Genomic DNA, 16,167 nt, shown 5'->3' on the forward strand with positions numbered 1-16,167 from the left:
CTTTGAAAAGGCTGTGAATGAATAGATCGAAAAGACTGAAAATATTGAAAAGAAAAAAGATTGAAAGTATTCGTAAAGTGCAGTTTATTTGCGGGTATATCGCCAATCGCCCATGAAGTCTCAAGGGCCTCCATGGGAGGTCCGGCCAAGTCGACCCTAGCCAGATCGTATGGAAAAGGTACAAAAAAAGGGATTTTGTCTATACATCATAACTATCCCCCAGCCCATCTATTCAAGATCCCGGGTCAATAACGCCACGAGACCGCACGCATTCTTTGTGCGACGGCACCAAAGAGAAGTCGATTCATGCCGTCGGTGTCGGGGCCGGATGTGGAACCGTGCTTATTTCAGCTCTAGCACGGCGAAGAAAGAACAAAAGAAATGATTCAATCAGGCGTTGGCTTTCTCGTAGATCCAGTCGTTCAGACCAGCGCGGTTACTAAATAAATAGGTTAGCATCTGGCTCCGGGCCCGGGCTTCCAATCTTTAATCCTCCCCCCGAAAGGTACTCACCGGGCAATCTCAATAGCGTAGAATTGCATCCGCAGACCGAAGATTGTAGTGTCCTGGTCATACTCGGCATCGGCGCGGGTGCGGATCATCGTTCCAAAGTTGAAGTCCTCGATCTCCTTCTCAAACTGGTTGACCCAGTTGCGCCACTTCTCCTTGCCAGCTTTGCTCTTCATCGCGTCCTCGTTAAGTGCAGCGGAGGGGTCGAAGTCGGGGAATTCCTTCATGAAGGAAACGTAGATCAGGTCATCCATCTTGGTCAGGCGCAGCTGCGAGCCCTTGACCTTCTCCAGAATAGCCCAGTATGTCATGAGGTGTTCGACGGCTGGTAAGGGGGGAAAAGGGTTAGTGGTCGAGTCGATTATGATGTGTGAAAATAGATCGGATCAAATTTGTGACGAACCCTTAACAGCGAACTGCTTCTCCATCTGTAGAAATCATTCAGGTCAGTATTTGAAGATTGAACCGGGTCTTGTGTACCCGCGGCTCGGTCGGGCGCAACGTACATCCTCAAAGTTCTCGGCCTCCTCGGGGTTGAATGGCTTGGACATCTTGGCGGTATTTTTCTGTCGATACTTCTCCAACAATTGTAAAGTGAAAGAAACAAGGCGTACTTGAGGAATGCGAACGAGTGAAGTGGGGGGAGTCTCCAGAGCCCCGCGAACATTTTTTCTGGGCGGTGGGTCATTCTGCCACTTTTCGCACGACGTCATTGGCCCGTGACCTCGGGGACGGCTGGCATCGCGGAGTGCTTTCTAGCATCTTCTCTAAAGATTAGTATGGCAATGAATGGATTAAATCAGTATAAAATACTCTTACAGCTGGCGGGAGGATGTTCAATAATGTATATTGCACAAATAAGTAAATCTGATGTGGTTGAGAGCCCAATATCCGCATCATTTTGTACTATCCGTGGCCACCTCGGGGTCGACTCACAAAATTATATAGTTCAAGGCTTCAGGGTGGTGCACATCCGTACTAGGGAGTACCCCTGTTATTCTAAGTTTGCCCAGGTGGTGATTCTTTGAGGCGGCTGTTTCAAAAGCTCCAAGGTCCTTGGACCTCGGGAATTTCACAACCTTGGAATCCTGGAGGCGTCCAGCTGGAAAGTTCAAGTTTGTCGAGTACTAGTACTATTAGTAGCCTATGTGTAGTACTTCCAAGGTTTCAAATACTAGTAGTGTACATGCCTATTAACTAGCACCTAGGGAATAGTACCATATTAAAGCACCGTATAAATGCAGAAAGTGTTCAAGTTCTGCCAGTAGTACTAGTAGTAGACAGTAATCAAAGAAATTCATTTCTCTGAAAAGTACTACCAGGATCCTCGAACCCCCGAATGCGAACTTGAAATATCATAAAATACAAAGTGTAGCCAAGAAAGAAAAATAATGAATCCCATTGCCAAAGCATGATGGATGCTAATGATCGCTGATTTTTAGTAGTAGGTAATGTAAGATGCATGTGGGGAATAGGCACAACGATGAGGTTAGGGTGGGAAAACACTCAAAAGAAACAGAAAGAACATGAAAGAAAGAAATACATAAAAACGCCATCGCTATGCTAACTAAATTCGCCGTGATGCATCATGGGCGGCGACACGGATGTTGAAGAGAAGGTCATCTACCTGGCGGAGGGCTTCAGGGCCCAGAGTGGCAGTCTTCATCTCATCCAGAACCTTCTGCAAGGATGAAGTGAGGCTCGTCTCAGCATTACCCATGTCCGGGATGGGGGATGGTTTGGTCTGGACTTCAGCCGTGAAAACGCTCGTGATTGGTTGACTCGAAATTGCCGGTGCTTCTTCGGGAATCACGTCGATGTCCATGGTTTGAATATCGTTCGTGGTGGTTGTAGGCTGGGCTGAGGCGTCCGCGTCCGTCATTTGGGAATCAGTCACCTCTTCGGTAGAAACGAGAGGAACATCTTGGACTGCGGAGTTTTCTTCGGTAACAACACTGTCGGGAACCATGGCCTGGGAGTTCGGTTGAGTCCCCGAAGGCTGTGAATCGCCAGCTTGAGATTCTGGCTGAACATGCTGATCTTGAGACGCGGAGTCGTTTCGGGTTGACCGTGACTTGCGAGAGCGAAGGGGCCTAGACCTAGTTGGTGGTCCTTCTTCGGGAACGGGTGTTGAAGGTTGATCATCCAAGCGTAGAGACTTGCGAGATCGCTTCGACGATGCTGGTGCAGGTGCAGGTGCAGGTGCTGGTACGTTTTCCTCGGTGGGCTCTTGAACAGGCTCCTGAACAGGCTCCTGAATGGGCTCTTGCGTTTCGGAAACTTGTGTGGCGGGAATGAATTCTTCCATAATGGGCTCTTCCTTCCGCTGGGAGCTGCGAGTGGACCGGCGGGGAGTGACCGTCTCTTGCTTGGCAATGGTATCCTGAGATACCTCTGGAAGACCAGGGTCGGGAAGGTAATCCAAAGAGGCAGTCAGCGTCGGCTGTTCAAGATCAACGTGAGTCTCATCCTTCGTTGCGGTGAGCCTAGTTGATCGACGTCGCTCTTTCGCATTATGCGACTGAGTCCCTGAAGAATCTTCTTCACGCTTCCTCTTCCGAGACGCTTGTGGGGCTAATTGCTCCTCGCCGGTTTGAATATCCTCGACGAGGTTGATTTGTCCACCCAGATCCACAGCAGACTCTAGGTCTTGTTCTAACTGGGACGCAATCTGAGTTTCCATTTCCTCACTAGAAGAATCCAAGTTGTGCTCAGGTGGTACCAAAGTGGTAGAGGCTTCGTCAGCAGTCTGCTGGTTCTGGCTATTTTTCTTGGGAGATCTAGACGCGCTCTTCTTTCTCTTCTTCTTGGATGCAGACTTGGATCTCGGGGTTTGCGTAGCAGGGACCTCTTTGGACTTTCCAGGGGTTTCAACGGTCACTTCTGGGACGGGGTTCTGGCTGTTGTCTATGCTTTGACCGAGCGCAGCCCGAGTTCGGCGGCTAGGCGGCCTTTCGTCCACCTGAGAAGCATCGTCGTTTTCCTTCGAATCATCCTTTTGGTCAAGTAAAAGAGACGCCGAATCCATCGCGGTATCATTGTCAGGTTTGGCAGGGCTGTTGGGTCCGCTTTGTTCCCCGGAAGAGTTCAGTAGCATTGCCTTTCTGATCTTAGCAGACCGGCGGCGTTGACTCCTAGACTGCCGATTTCGCTTCTGTGGACTCGGACTCCGGGAAGTAACTTCTGGAGGCGATGATGGAAGATCGGATGCATCCATCATTGCTACATCAGGAACCGTTAAGATAGGTGCTTCCTTGTTCGCCGCGGGGGTTGGATCTCTGGTCGCAGGGGTGGGGGATGATCCAATGAAGCCTTCTTCATTTTCTGTCGGAGCTAGAGTGGGAGTAAGGGGAATTCCAGCGGCAGTATTGGAAGCCTGAAACCGTCGCAGATGGACAGGTGTGTCATATCCCGATTTTCCGGGTGTGTTTGCAGGAGAAGAAGACCGGATGGATTCAATCATCCTGAACATTTCACGCCTATTAGCCTGGGGTTGGATTGTTGGCACATCCTCCAGGGGCTTTTCTTCAGAGGCCTCTGGTTGCGTATTTGCCGGGAGTTGAGGCTCATTTGATTCTGTTGTCTCGACAGATGATTGATGTTCAAACCCAACAACAGTGGACGAAGTAATGTTTGCAGCTCGGGACTGGGTGTTTTGGGATACGCGTCGCTTATTCTTGGGCTGGTTGTCGGTCTTGTCTTGCTTGTGGGAGGGCCATGCATCGGAGTTCTATGTTTGGAAATATTAGGATCGTGACCTTCTCGAAGCAGACCAGTTACATTACCTGCAAGTTTTCCATCTGCTGTGCAGCACTGACATTCCATTTGGCCATGGCCCTTTCCAGAGACTTGGTTATAGGAGTCCCCCAAATGGCTGGTTCTAATGAACTGGCAGTGAATTCCCAGAACTCAACAAATTGTTTGAATCGTGAATGATGAGCCGACTCAAGGCCGGCACAAATTATGGTCTCGAACTTGCGATGAATCCATACTTCGTCGGGTACTGAATACAAGATGTTGATCACAGAGGATGAGAGTGCTCGGCACTTCATAAAATGTTAGCTTGTGCTCAAGAATTCTAGGAGGAATATACCCACTGCTGTCAAAGTACGGCTATCTGCACCGTGCGTCAAATCAACTTTGCAATGTTCATCTTTAATCCAGGGGCCTAAAGGCGACTGCAGCGATTCAAGTACCTGACCACGAAACGATGAATTACCAGAACCAAGAAATGAGGTTAGAGATTCCAGGAATATTGGGAGGGCGTGGATTTGCGAGGGGTCAAAGGAATCATATGCCAATTGCAAGGTGTTCTTGACCAATTCGATGAATTTGTGAGGGAAGAGGGGCACCTGATGGGATATACCGTCAATTCCTAGGGTTTCGTCCTGCATGAAAGGAATGGACATAGAGTGACTCAGCACTAGTGCCACTGGAAGGTAGGTGTTGTGAATAGCAAGCGAAGCGAGGCTTTCGGCAATAGGCTCCACAATCAGAGTAGCCAGAGAATGATTACCCTTCTCTGTCCGAACCACACGAACAAATGACTCTAACAGACATGCCCACTCAGGGTAAGCGGTTGGAATATGTGCAACATCTGCCAGGATTTTGGTGACGTTTTCGTAGTCACGAGAAACCGAACCATCGCGCTCACGAGAGGACTCAATGGGGAAAGACTGCAGAGCATCTGCGGCTGCTTTTGCACTGATTCGCCAGACGACATCGGAGAGGGTCGAGGAGCTAGATGTTGGATTCACATGGGGTCCAGTCAAGTTTGCACATTGCTGCAGTAGCTCAAGCCGGGATCCACGGGAGATTTTGGTCTTGCAAGCAGCTTCGATAGCGCTGCGCACGAGCTCGATATATGAGGATGTTGGCGATGTAGAAGGGGAATTAGAGCTGATTGCTCGCAGAAGATGGAGGATAGGGCTGTCCGGGGCTGTTCCTGGTGCTGTATCTCGTTGAAATGGCGTGCTATCTGTTTCAAAGATCTCCTCCATAGTTTTGATGAGAAGTTTCTCAGTGAAATTAATGCCACCAAGCGAGCCAATAATGGTGGTAGACAAGAAGCGGAATCGTTCCAGAAAGACCTCCGAGCAGTTGTCGCCAGTGGCATTGAGGGACGGAGGTCCCGCAGACCAGACACGCTTCAAGAGCCCAAGAACACTGGCGACAGCATGCATAGATTCCCCCGAGGGCGTAATTTCCTTGTTTGAGGCCAGAGCCAGAGCGTTGCAGAAACTACTCCAGGCAATAGCGACATTTGAGCGTTCAACGGATTCTTCATGCCACACCGAGGACTTGAGAATTGACTCAAAGGCCCGAACAATTGATGCGGCTCTAGATCGCACCCATCTTGGGTCAACAGAAGGCAGTTCTTCGGCTTCGATCTTGGAAGAGTCATTGATACGAGTTTCAGCCCAGACCTTGGCCTGTGAAGCCGACAAGAGGTTTGCTATGACACGCGACATTCTGTCACTGAGAGCGGGCGACGTGGCGAATACGCCTGTGGCAGGGATCGAAATATACTCTTCCCAGACAAGGTCGAGGTACTGATGCGGAGGCGAAGGGCGGAAGGCGTAATATAAAAGGTTATGATAGCTGGCTAAAGCAAGTTGAGTAGGTGCCACTGCTGACCTGTCCGACTTTTTACGTTCGAATTGTGAGATAACAGGCTTTCCCAGCATCTTGAGTAGCGACCGGCTAGTCGATTCAGTTGGGCCAACGGCGAAAACGAAGCGATTCCAGCCCAGAATTGCCTGAGCCTTTATGGCGGGTTCGCTGCAGTTAAAGCATTTCTGAAGAACCAAGACCCACTCTTTGAAATGTTCCCATTGATCGAGACTGCGTGACTTGCTCCTTAGAAGGAGAATGATAGTGCTCCAGATCTGAGGAATATGAACACCGCTTTCAACCGTGCTGATCATTCGCGACATTCGGTCCCGAACCTCTGTCACAAGTTTGCGGTCTTTTTCGAGTGACCGGTCGAACAGTTCGCGAATGCTCTTAGACAGCGTCATGTTCGGGCCCATTGTCATCGTAATTTGGAACCCGAGAGAAATAGCTTTCAGTCGAGTATCTTTCATAGGATGGAGGAGCCCAAAAATAAGCTGTTCCATCCAAAGCGATGCCTGGGAGACAAAAGAGGACTTGGACTGGGCGAACAATTTATGATATATGCTGAGTCGGTGGAGAGCGATCGCTTTGCCGGTAACGTGATTTGTGACATCTTGTAATGCCGAAAGAAGACGCGTGACTCGGGCGTTGGTCATGATTTTGAGACCAAAGTTTTGGGTCGAGAGGATGGACATGTAGTGGGTCAGAACGGACTTTGGCACCTTGGCCTCCTGGAGGGAAGTGATCGCCTGTTCGACGATGAAGACCTTGAATTCCTCCGATAATTGGGCAGAAATGTCACTGTGCCAAACGAAAGCGGCGGATAGCTTGAGAGCCTGGTTGGCGAGATTAGTATCCAAAGGCGCACTGTTGACCAAGTCGCGGGTGACATCGCGTTGAATGAACCCGGTAATCAACCCCAATTTCTCTGCAACATCTCTTCCCGCCGGTAGTCCGTCATATGTCCTAAGAGCGCCAAAGAATTGCATATATGCGTCAAGACGAGAGGTGAGGGATTCTCCAGCCAGCTGCTGGGTGACAGATTCGAGGAGCATGTCGAGGGATTCGGTGGTGAACTTGTCGACATTCGGCGACCAAACGGGGATGGGCGAGCCGGTCTCTTTGAGGATGGATTTGAAGGGCCTGATTTCGGATGGCAACGGGCTACCCTGGATGGGACTATCTTTGAAATCGGCCGATTTAGCAGTCCAGGGCGAGTGTATTTCGGTTTGCAGCCATGGTGAGAAGGTAACACGTTTGGAGGCGCGGCTGGATGGAGGAACCCTGGAAGAGTGCGCCGGTTGAGGCGTATCTCCCGGGGTTTGAGCGGTGATTGGGGCGTCTTCAACGGGTTGATTCTGTTCAATTCGTGGACCTGGCCTCGGAGGTGTTGGTGGACGAGCAGGGAGAGGGCCGAGGGTCTCCACCATGGTTTTAGAAGAGGGTAAAAGAGAGACTGGAGGGCATCAAAACCATTTCTGGGGGAGGGATTGAAGGGAAGATCAAGGAGGAGCTTCCATTGAGGACTGGAGAACTGGAGCTGGCGATGGCGATGGTCGATGGGGCTGGAACTGGAGCTAAGATGAAAACCGGCGAAAAGTAAAGTTGGACGCGCCGTCGCGGGATCGCGTAAAGTGCCCGCGTGAGGCGTTAAGGCGCTAAGGCATCCGCGTCTGCACAAGCGCTAGCACTTGCAGTATTCCTGCAGTATTCCTTGCAGGATATCATGGAAAGTAGGAGTAAAGTCGTGGATATTCTTAGTATTTATAGATGTAATCAATGGATATTTAATTTACTGCGAAAAAGAAATATATGGCTTTGGTGGGAATTACGTTGGACTGTGCATAGTCAGCAGTACAGCTGATGCGGTAAATTTTAATGTAGAATAATAGTAACCAGAGAAAAGACCCCAACTATTTCTTCCATATTATTCCCACCCAGTCAATACATCAGTAAAGATGTAGCTGGGCAGTATATTATACTCCGTACCTCTTTAACTCTGTGGCCCTGGAGTAGCTCGGGTGGGGTCTTTCCTCGGATGTTCCCCCGCGCGCGTTTCTTCTCCTTCTCCTTCTGTTTGACTTTGTGCTTTGCGCCTCTCCATGCCCTGACTAGAAGCACCGACTTATATACATTTCCAGCATCGGGTGTAGTGACCTCCAGATTCTCGCCCTGAAGATACCCGGCCACCCTAGGTAGTCCAACCAGGCGTCTCGACAATATGATGGCATTCGGCCAGCTGCATGGGGCAGGTGAGCTGGAACAGATCGCCATCTTGGATGCGATTTAATCGTATACCCTGGGCTGAGCTAATGATCTCCAATAGAGAAACTCCAAAAAGTGACCCAGCTGCTCGATACCCTCCAGAAAGACCTGAAAGACAAGCATCTCACATCGGCGCGTGAGTCTCAGATCCAAGCTCCAAAAAACCCCCTCCCCATGTGACCTCATGCTAATGGATGCCACTTTTCTCTAGAACGTGTCCAGATCTTGCTCGAAGTGCGCCAACATGGTACGAACCCAGCCGACGCCGGCCCGATATATTGCAGCAATGTACGATAGTGCTCTTGCAACCCACATCATAAAAAAGGGGATCTGACGGATGATGCAGGGAATCAACACGCTCATGCGCTACGGAGTTGACGGCGAGACGGTCGATGTTCGCCGAGCGGCCCTGCGTGGCGTTGCCAATGCCCTTTTGCTGGAACCAAAAATGCGCCAGGTTTTGGTGGACACTGGGTACGCAGGAAAGCTAGCCGAACGTCTCAAGACTGACAGCTCCGACGACGAGATGATAACGAGCCGCATTCTTTTCTTGATGACCTATGATACCACATTGGATTTTGAGATCTTGATCAACAAGCACTCCTTGGGAGATAACGTCAACTATGTGCGTTCGTTTTCAAAGTCCCACAGCTCTGAGTTCTGTACTAACAAATTCAGCAACTCGCCCGGCACGCGAAACAATTTCCCAAGTCTGGACGTGCGTCTCTCTCGCAGATGGATGAATTGGGTCTCATCGATACTCTCAAAGTGATCTTTAATGTCTCTAAGATCTACCCCGACCTCGCTGCTTCCTTCTCACCTTCTATCCCCCACATCCTGAAGATCATCAGTCGCATAGAGATTCCAGCAAAGCCCCTGGAAGGTCTCCTAAGCTACCTCATCAACTGTCTGTCTGTCCTCGACCTCGAAGAAAAGAAGGGCAAAACGTTCGATAGCAGTCCTCTGTTCCCGACATTCGACAAGAACTGCAACGTGGATAAACTAATCAACATTTTGGATCAAGCTGTCTCACTATACAGTCCTGAGGAGCTAGAGGAAAAAGCCGTCCCACTGCTGCACTCTCTTATTGTCGTTCATGAGGTAGCACCGGATGGGCCTCGCAAGTATATGCAATGGCTGCTCCTACCAGAAGACAATGACCGCACCCAACCAATCGGAAAATCCGACACTCTCTCTTCACGACTTCTCCATTTATCAACCAGCCCCTACCCCAACTTGAAGACTGGTATATCCGAGCTAATGTTCGTCCTTTCTGGAAAGGATGCAGAGAACCTAACTCGCCGAATCGGTTATGGTTTTGCCGCTGGCTTCCTGGCAGCTCGCGGCATGGAGATTCCCCAAACTGCTGGCGAGGCGTATGCGACAAACACGGACGGGCAAGACTCGGACGTCAACCCAATCACCGGACAGCGCTGGAACGCAGAGCCCGCCGATACGGGTCCTCCTATGACTATGGAGGAGAAAGAGCGAGAGGCAGAAAGGCTTTTTGTGCTCTTTGAAAGGTATGGCAACTTGAATTCATTATGCGCAATCTTTATTCTAACATCGCGATAGGGCGAGGGCGAATGGCCTTCTGGGCGTTGAGAACCCGGTCAGAACGGCTGTCGAGGAAGGAAGATTTGAGGAACTCCCAGATGATGCAGACAGTGATTAAACACGAGTTCACAGTCTCTCTGGGGTCCTAGGCATGGGGGTTATAATAATTTCAAGTTCTTTTCATCTCATGCGGAGACTTGGTGGCCACGGCATACGTTCTTCTATGATTTACCCCCATAATCTAACATGCAACGTATCCACAAAAATGTACAGAATTCCGCTTCATAGCGGTTCATATAGCATTCGTCGCATTGTGAATCAACCTCGACGACCGGTTTGATGAGTCCATCGAGGCTCCAAGTTAGGTCTCGCTCCAATTCATACCTTCCATTTCGCCATCTAATTGCCACCTTGATTTATCGCGGCGACAAATCAACTGGAAGGAGACTCTTGAACAGTAAGGGGTCTCCATTTAATTTAGAGCATAAAGTTCTAGTACTACTAAACTTGTTCGATTGTGGGTAGGTGGTGGCTCTGGATATCACAATGATGTCTTGTGGCGCACATCGCCACTCCAACCCCAACATTTGTATAAGAACTAGTTTTACATTGAGCTTCGATTTATACATTTACAGGTCTAAATTATTGAAGGATCAATCCCCTTCCCCACGTCAAATCCAGAGGTTTAGATATACCAAGGTCTTCAAACATGGCCACCCCAGGAACGCAGTATATGATGCAAACCGGTCTTGCAACAGGCATGTCCGCAACAGAGGGTATGCACTCGCCGCACCTTCGACCAGTGGATCCCAATCTCAGCGACCCAGCCCACGTACTTCCATCCGACCTCGTGCCTAATTCACAGACCCGGATGGCTTTGCATGGTCGGGGTGGACAGAATGTTCTAATCCCCTACCTAAGCATCGGGGCCTGGTCCTGGGGCGACAAAGCTACGTTCGGATATAACCTAACTCGGGATCTACTAAAGATCTACGCAGCCTGGCAGAAACTCAAGGCAGTCGGACTAACCTTCGTGGACACCGCACAAGCTTATGGCGACGGCGAGAGCGAGAGAATCTGCGGGTCGCTTTTTGAGGGTATGCCCCGGGACTCATTCGTCGTACAGACCAAATGGCATTCCACATCGACCATCAAAAATACAATTATGCAATCCAGAAGTCCGAAGAAGATGCTCCAGGGCTCACTTGATCGTCTGCGCCTGGAGTACGTGGATATTTATCTCGTTCACGGGCCCATCCACCCGGGCAACATTTCGACAATTGCCAAGGGGTTAGCCGACTGTATGGAGTCCGGCCTCACTCGTGCCGTTGGAGTGGCCAACTACAGCACGCAAGAAATGATCAAGATGTCAGACGAGTTAGACAAACATGGGGTTCCGCTCGGCGTCTCGCAATGCGAGTACTCCGTCATCCGTCGTCTTCCCGAGACAAGCGGGATGATCCGTGAATGCAAAAGACGGAGTATTTGTTTCCAGGGCTTCGCGTCATTAGCTGAGGGTCGATTGTCGGGGAAATATTCGCGTTTCAACCAGCCCCGGCGAACGCTGCGATTCAGTAGCTATCCGATGCACATGCTGGAGCCAACTATCACTGTGCTCAAGGCTATTGCGGAAAAACGCCATGTGCCTGTTCCAGCTGTGGCGTTGAACTACTCCATTAATAAGGGAGTCGTGCCTCTCGTGGGTATTCGTAATCCAGAACAGGCGGATCAAGATATGCAGGCACTGGGCTGGCGGTTGACAGAAGAGGAGATTAAGCAGATTGAGGAGGTGAGTCTGGAGGGTCAGACCTCTTCGATGCTGCAACACGGTTAGAATAGATGAGAATTGAATGATCCAAGTTTGTTTCAGAGGGGTCTCCTGTGTTGTGGTGTGTAGAGAGTAGAGAGTAGAGAGTACTAGTAGTACGAGTATAAGAGAAGAGAAGGAGAGAAGGGAGTGTGGTGGGGCAGCTGCGATTCCCCGCCATCCGCGGACGATCCCAGTTGACTTCACTTCAGCCCAGCCCCGGCCATCTTCCCTTCTACAACCGACCATCAACTCACTCACTCACCATGGATCGTTCTAAGAAGCCCGCTGCCATCGGTGTGGGCGCGTCTCTCCCGCAGCCTAGCATCGCTATTAAGGATAACACTATCTCGGCCAGCCTGCCCTCCGGCGAGTCCGTCACCATCCATCTCTACGGCGCTACAGTCACCTCATGGAAGGCCAATGGTCAGGAACAGCTCTTCGTGAGCCAAAAGGCCCATCTGGACGGCTCTAAGCCTATTCGCGGAGGTATTCCGCTCGTTTTCCCGGTGCGTCTACGCGTCTTCGTTCCCTTGGAAGCTACATGCTGACACAAACATTGTGATTCGATCTCCAGGTCTTCGGCCCTCCTCCCCAGAACCACGTCACCTCCCCCCCTCCCGCAACACGGATTTGCTCGTAACTCCAACTGGGAGTTTCTCGGAAAGTCTTCCTCCGAATCAGCCGAAACCGCTGGTCAGGAGAAGGCCGATCTAGCCGTGAAGCTGGATTTCGGATTGTCGCATACCATGTTGACTGAAGAGTTCCGCAAGGCCTGGCCCCTCGAGTTTGGTCTTGTATACAGTGTTACCCTCACCAAGGATACGCTAGAGACATCGCTGCAGGTTCGCAACGAGGGAACCCAGAACTTCGAGTTCCAGGTCCTCATGCACACCTACTTCAACATCGATGTATGTTCAAACCAATTGCTATGCTACACACGTCCCTTGCTTAATAGTACCATATGATCTGACCGGACATGAACAGAACATCTCGAACGTCCGCGTCAAGGGCCTCGACTCCAAGACCTACGTCGACAAGACTCGCAACGCAACCTCGCACACCGAGACATCCGCCGCGCTGGCAATTACGGAAGAAACCGACCGTGTCTACAAAGAGCTGGACCCCGCAGTACCCGTTATCATCTCATCTGCCGACGACGACAAGCCAATCTTCTCACTCACCCGCAAGGCCCTCACTGACGTTGTTGTCTGGAATCCCTGGATCGAGAAGGCCAAGGGTATGGCGGACTTCGGCCCGGATGAGGCCTACCAGAATATGCTTTGCGTAGAAGCTGGCGCGGTCTCTGGCTGGCAGACTCTTGAGGCCGGAGAGGCTTGGGAGGGCGGTCAAATTATTAAGTCCCGTCTGTGAGGATGAATCTGGTTTTACATGATGTCTGATGATTCAAGATGCTTTATTTTTAACTTTTTATCACTTTTAAAATGAGGAAGAATTGATAGAGTTCGCTCAATATCATACCCAGCAGTTTTGCACTAAGTTTCTGAATGATGCCACTGTAGACGCAGCTGCCACAAGGCCTCCACTAGATCGAAAGCAATAAGATTCCAGTTTCCGATACGATGGACGATCAATCGGCCTTGCTCCAGAGGCAACCCCCCAGAAACAAGGTGCCCAGAACATCGACTGATGCCCATTCAGGATCCAGAGCGTTGATATCACAAGAAAGATGGATTGGTTTCGACGGTAGAAATTGACACTGATCTCATCAGCTTCACTTTGAGATCATTAATGTACAGAATAGTATTAAACATAAGATAAATTAAATAAACATGAAGAAATCACATCTCAAAAGAACACACAGTCATACACATATCCATATCATCGTATCTTACGAACTCTTCAATCTCATCTCACATGGCAACCCTCATCAACACATTGCACTGGTGATCCTCCCATAATATCAATGAATGATCGCCTGCCTTCCTTGCCCGCTTGCAAAGCACTCAATCTCTCCGCAGTCTCGAAGCTATACTGTGGTCCCCTGTATACCCGACGACCCCTAAAGATCCACCACAGACCCACCAGCGCCATCAATCCCACCGTAATAACACTGGTGTAATTCATGTTCTTCACCGTAGCAGGCATGACGAGCGGGAAACAGAAGAAAACCACAGTCACCATGATATACATCAAGGCAACGATATTCACCACCGTGCCAAGTTTCTGGCCCATGTAGAATGGCCCGGGCACCATATTCCGGCGACTTGATAGGACGTGTGGGAAAATCGCACCGAAGTAGGATAGCGAGCTGAGGACGATGAAAGATGAAATCAGAGCTTGGAAAGCAGTAGTACTGCCCACATAAATGCATCCTAGGCATGTAACGAGCCCGCTCATTGCAACCGTTGCCCGGACGGGACAGTTTAGAGTCGGATGGATTTGAGCGAAGTAACTTGCGAATGGTGTAGCGTTATCTCTTGCTAGACTCCACCACATTCGACCACCTGTAATGAAGGTGCCAATAAGAGTGGGGAACGTCGCGATAAATAGAACGGCGATTAGTCCGATTGCGCCGTTATTCGAGCCAGTTGCCTGTCTGTAGATTTCTGCTGTTGGGAAGTACTGGATATCGCTTGTGTAGACGGCGTCAAGGTCTTGAATAGAGTAGAAGAGGGCGATGAGGTAAACGAATGCTGTCGTAAATGCAGTAAGCATTTGCAGCATAATTCCCTGGGGAACTTTCACTTCTGGCTTCGGCACTAGAGACAATTGTCAGAACGTAAATCCAGTACGATTCTTTGCGATTGCGTACCTTCTTCAGAGAGATGGCTAATGCAATCCGGTACGCCGACAGCAAAAGCCCCATTCAGCAATCCCGTCATGAAGCATACTCCATCTGACCATCCTCCTGTTTTGTTGTGGAATTCAGTCCAAACCTGCGCATTGCTTGCATGGCTTTTCGGCATCACGGCTAGCACGATGACCGTCACGACAAGACCACACATTGAAACGGTCAAAGCAATGCGATTTATCATTGGAATGAATCGATTCCCGAAGCAAACGATAGCGCAAGACGTCCAATTCACAAGCTGAAATGCAACGAAGACTTGCCATGAGTGCCATTTGACGGTGGTGTTTTTTAGCAGATACATCGCCACGCCCTCGTTTCCAAGCATAGAGCTCATAGATGACGCGGATAATAGCCAGGCGCAAGCGTTGAGATAGCCAGTGAAGTATCCTGCTTTGCGGCCGCAGTTTCGACTGAGAACTGACGACCAGTAGTATACGCCTCCGGCGGAAGGCATGGATGAGGCTAATTCGGCTAAGGACGCAGAGATGGCAGTGTAGAAAATGCTAACGAGAATGAGGCCGTAGAGGACGGCCATCGGGCCTCCATTTTGGAGAGCTGCGACAATCGTGCCACCCGATGATGCCCAGGAACTAGACAATGTCAGACACGATTCATGGGTTTCTGGGTAAAGTTCAGTCATCTTACTTTGCAATCACGATCCCGAGACTAGTGAGGCTCCAAAGTCCGAAATGCCTGTTTAATTCTTGCCTGTGACCGAGGGCAGACTCTAAACGAACCTCATCGATCTCACCCTTGGTGTTTAGCGAGTTCATCCCGCTCCGGGGTCTTTGTGGCTCAGCCAGCTCCATGGTGTGCGACTGAGTTCGCGAAAGGAAGGAATACGGGCATGGAAGAGTAGAAGAGACTGATTGAACCGGAGTATCGGAGACGACAGAGCCGGTCGAATAATATCAAAAAAGGAGACACCCCGCGGAGGCGAAATGACCCATCCTATTTGTGGCCGTGCCTATGGGGACAATGCAAGTCGACACCCCAGGAATGCTTGATGCGAGGGCTCTTCCATATGGCAGCCACGTGTGGGTTGCAAAAGAGGAAAATACTACGAGATCGACGATATGACCTGTCTGTGATAAGTTCCGGGAGGGGTACTCTAGGGTAGTAATGTCCACAATTTGATTTATGTTGTGTACTTCCTTTTCCTGGGGCGCAAACCAGGTGGGAAACTAGGGTTGTCACTATTGGCAATAGGTGGGTTGGTTGGGGCGTTCATTCCTGCGGCCCTCTGCTGGTAGCCGCGTCGCGAAAAGCAAAAAGTAGAGAAAGAAATATTTCGAGGCCTGAGCAGATTGGTGTTTTGCATTTGCATATGTACCGAGAGCAAATCAAGGCCCGGTGGCTCAAGGGAGCTGCCCAAGATGGGTTGTGAGTGTTGGACTCGTCGTAATTCCGCCGCAAGGGGGACTTGAGGTGACTGGTCTAATAGGGTTTCCATAGGGTCGGAGGCAATATCATAATTTCGGAGCAGGGCCACTCCCAGGGAAAATCTTGAATTCTACGTAGAGTGAGTGAGAAAATTGACGCGTCTCTTTGACTCAGTTCTAAGTAGAATTTCGCGTAACCTTCACGCGCTGTCTGG

General features: G+C 50.1%; 6 protein-coding genes across 6 annotated transcripts; 3 read left to right on the forward strand and 3 right to left on the reverse strand.

The window, feature by feature from the left end:
- Positions 1–390: 390 nt before the first annotated feature.
- On the reverse strand, positions 391–1,061 carry N7509_013631 (polysaccharide biosynthesis domain-containing protein; the record flags this gene model as incomplete). Its single annotated transcript, XM_056638268.1, has 4 exons — positions 391–439; positions 514–835; positions 914–938; positions 1,017–1,061. The coding sequence occupies 4 exons, from the start codon at positions 1,059–1,061 to the stop codon at positions 391–393; spliced, it is 441 nt and encodes a 146-aa protein (XP_056481775.1).
- A 1,016-nt stretch (positions 1,062–2,077) lies between these two features.
- Positions 2,078–7,556, reverse strand: N7509_013632 (uncharacterized protein; the record flags this gene model as incomplete). Its single annotated transcript, XM_056638269.1, has 3 exons — positions 2,078–4,240; positions 4,296–4,556; positions 4,608–7,556. 3 exons carry the CDS (start codon positions 7,554–7,556, stop codon positions 2,078–2,080), a joined length of 5,373 nt encoding a protein of 1,790 aa, XP_056481776.1.
- A 791-nt stretch (positions 7,557–8,347) lies between these two features.
- N7509_013633 (synembryn) lies at positions 8,348–10,066 on the forward strand (the record flags this gene model as incomplete). Its single annotated transcript, XM_056638270.1, has 6 exons — positions 8,348–8,378; positions 8,453–8,527; positions 8,603–8,679; positions 8,738–9,016; positions 9,070–9,914; positions 9,967–10,066. The coding sequence occupies 6 exons, from the start codon at positions 8,348–8,350 to the stop codon at positions 10,064–10,066; spliced, it is 1,407 nt and encodes a 468-aa protein (XP_056481777.1).
- A 591-nt stretch (positions 10,067–10,657) lies between these two features.
- On the forward strand, positions 10,658–11,782 carry N7509_013634 (uncharacterized protein; the record flags this gene model as incomplete). The annotated part of the gene is made up of 1 exon (XM_056638271.1): positions 10,658–11,782. The coding sequence occupies one exon, from the start codon at positions 10,658–10,660 to the stop codon at positions 11,780–11,782; it is 1,125 nt and encodes a 374-aa protein (XP_056481778.1).
- A 239-nt stretch (positions 11,783–12,021) lies between these two features.
- N7509_013635 (D-hexose-6-phosphate mutarotase) lies at positions 12,022–13,129 on the forward strand (the record flags this gene model as incomplete). The annotated part of the gene is made up of 3 exons (XM_056638272.1): positions 12,022–12,264; positions 12,412–12,666; positions 12,743–13,129. The coding sequence occupies 3 exons, from the start codon at positions 12,022–12,024 to the stop codon at positions 13,127–13,129; spliced, it is 885 nt and encodes a 294-aa protein (XP_056481779.1).
- A 495-nt stretch (positions 13,130–13,624) lies between these two features.
- On the reverse strand, positions 13,625–15,388 carry N7509_013636 (putative choline transport protein; the record flags this gene model as incomplete). The annotated part of the gene is made up of 3 exons (XM_056638273.1): positions 13,625–14,478; positions 14,532–15,160; positions 15,216–15,388. Coding segments are annotated over 3 exons (1,656 nt in total), but the record flags the coding sequence as incomplete, so codon positions are not given.
- Positions 15,389–16,167: the final 779 nt, after the last annotated feature.

Source organism: Penicillium cosmopolitanum, assembly GCF_028827165.1.
Source record: "Penicillium cosmopolitanum strain IBT 29677 chromosome Unknown utg000012l:1.0-3308103.0:1.0-3310761.0, whole genome shotgun sequence".
Lineage (NCBI taxonomy): Eukaryota > Fungi > Ascomycota > Eurotiomycetes > Eurotiales > Aspergillaceae > Penicillium > Penicillium cosmopolitanum.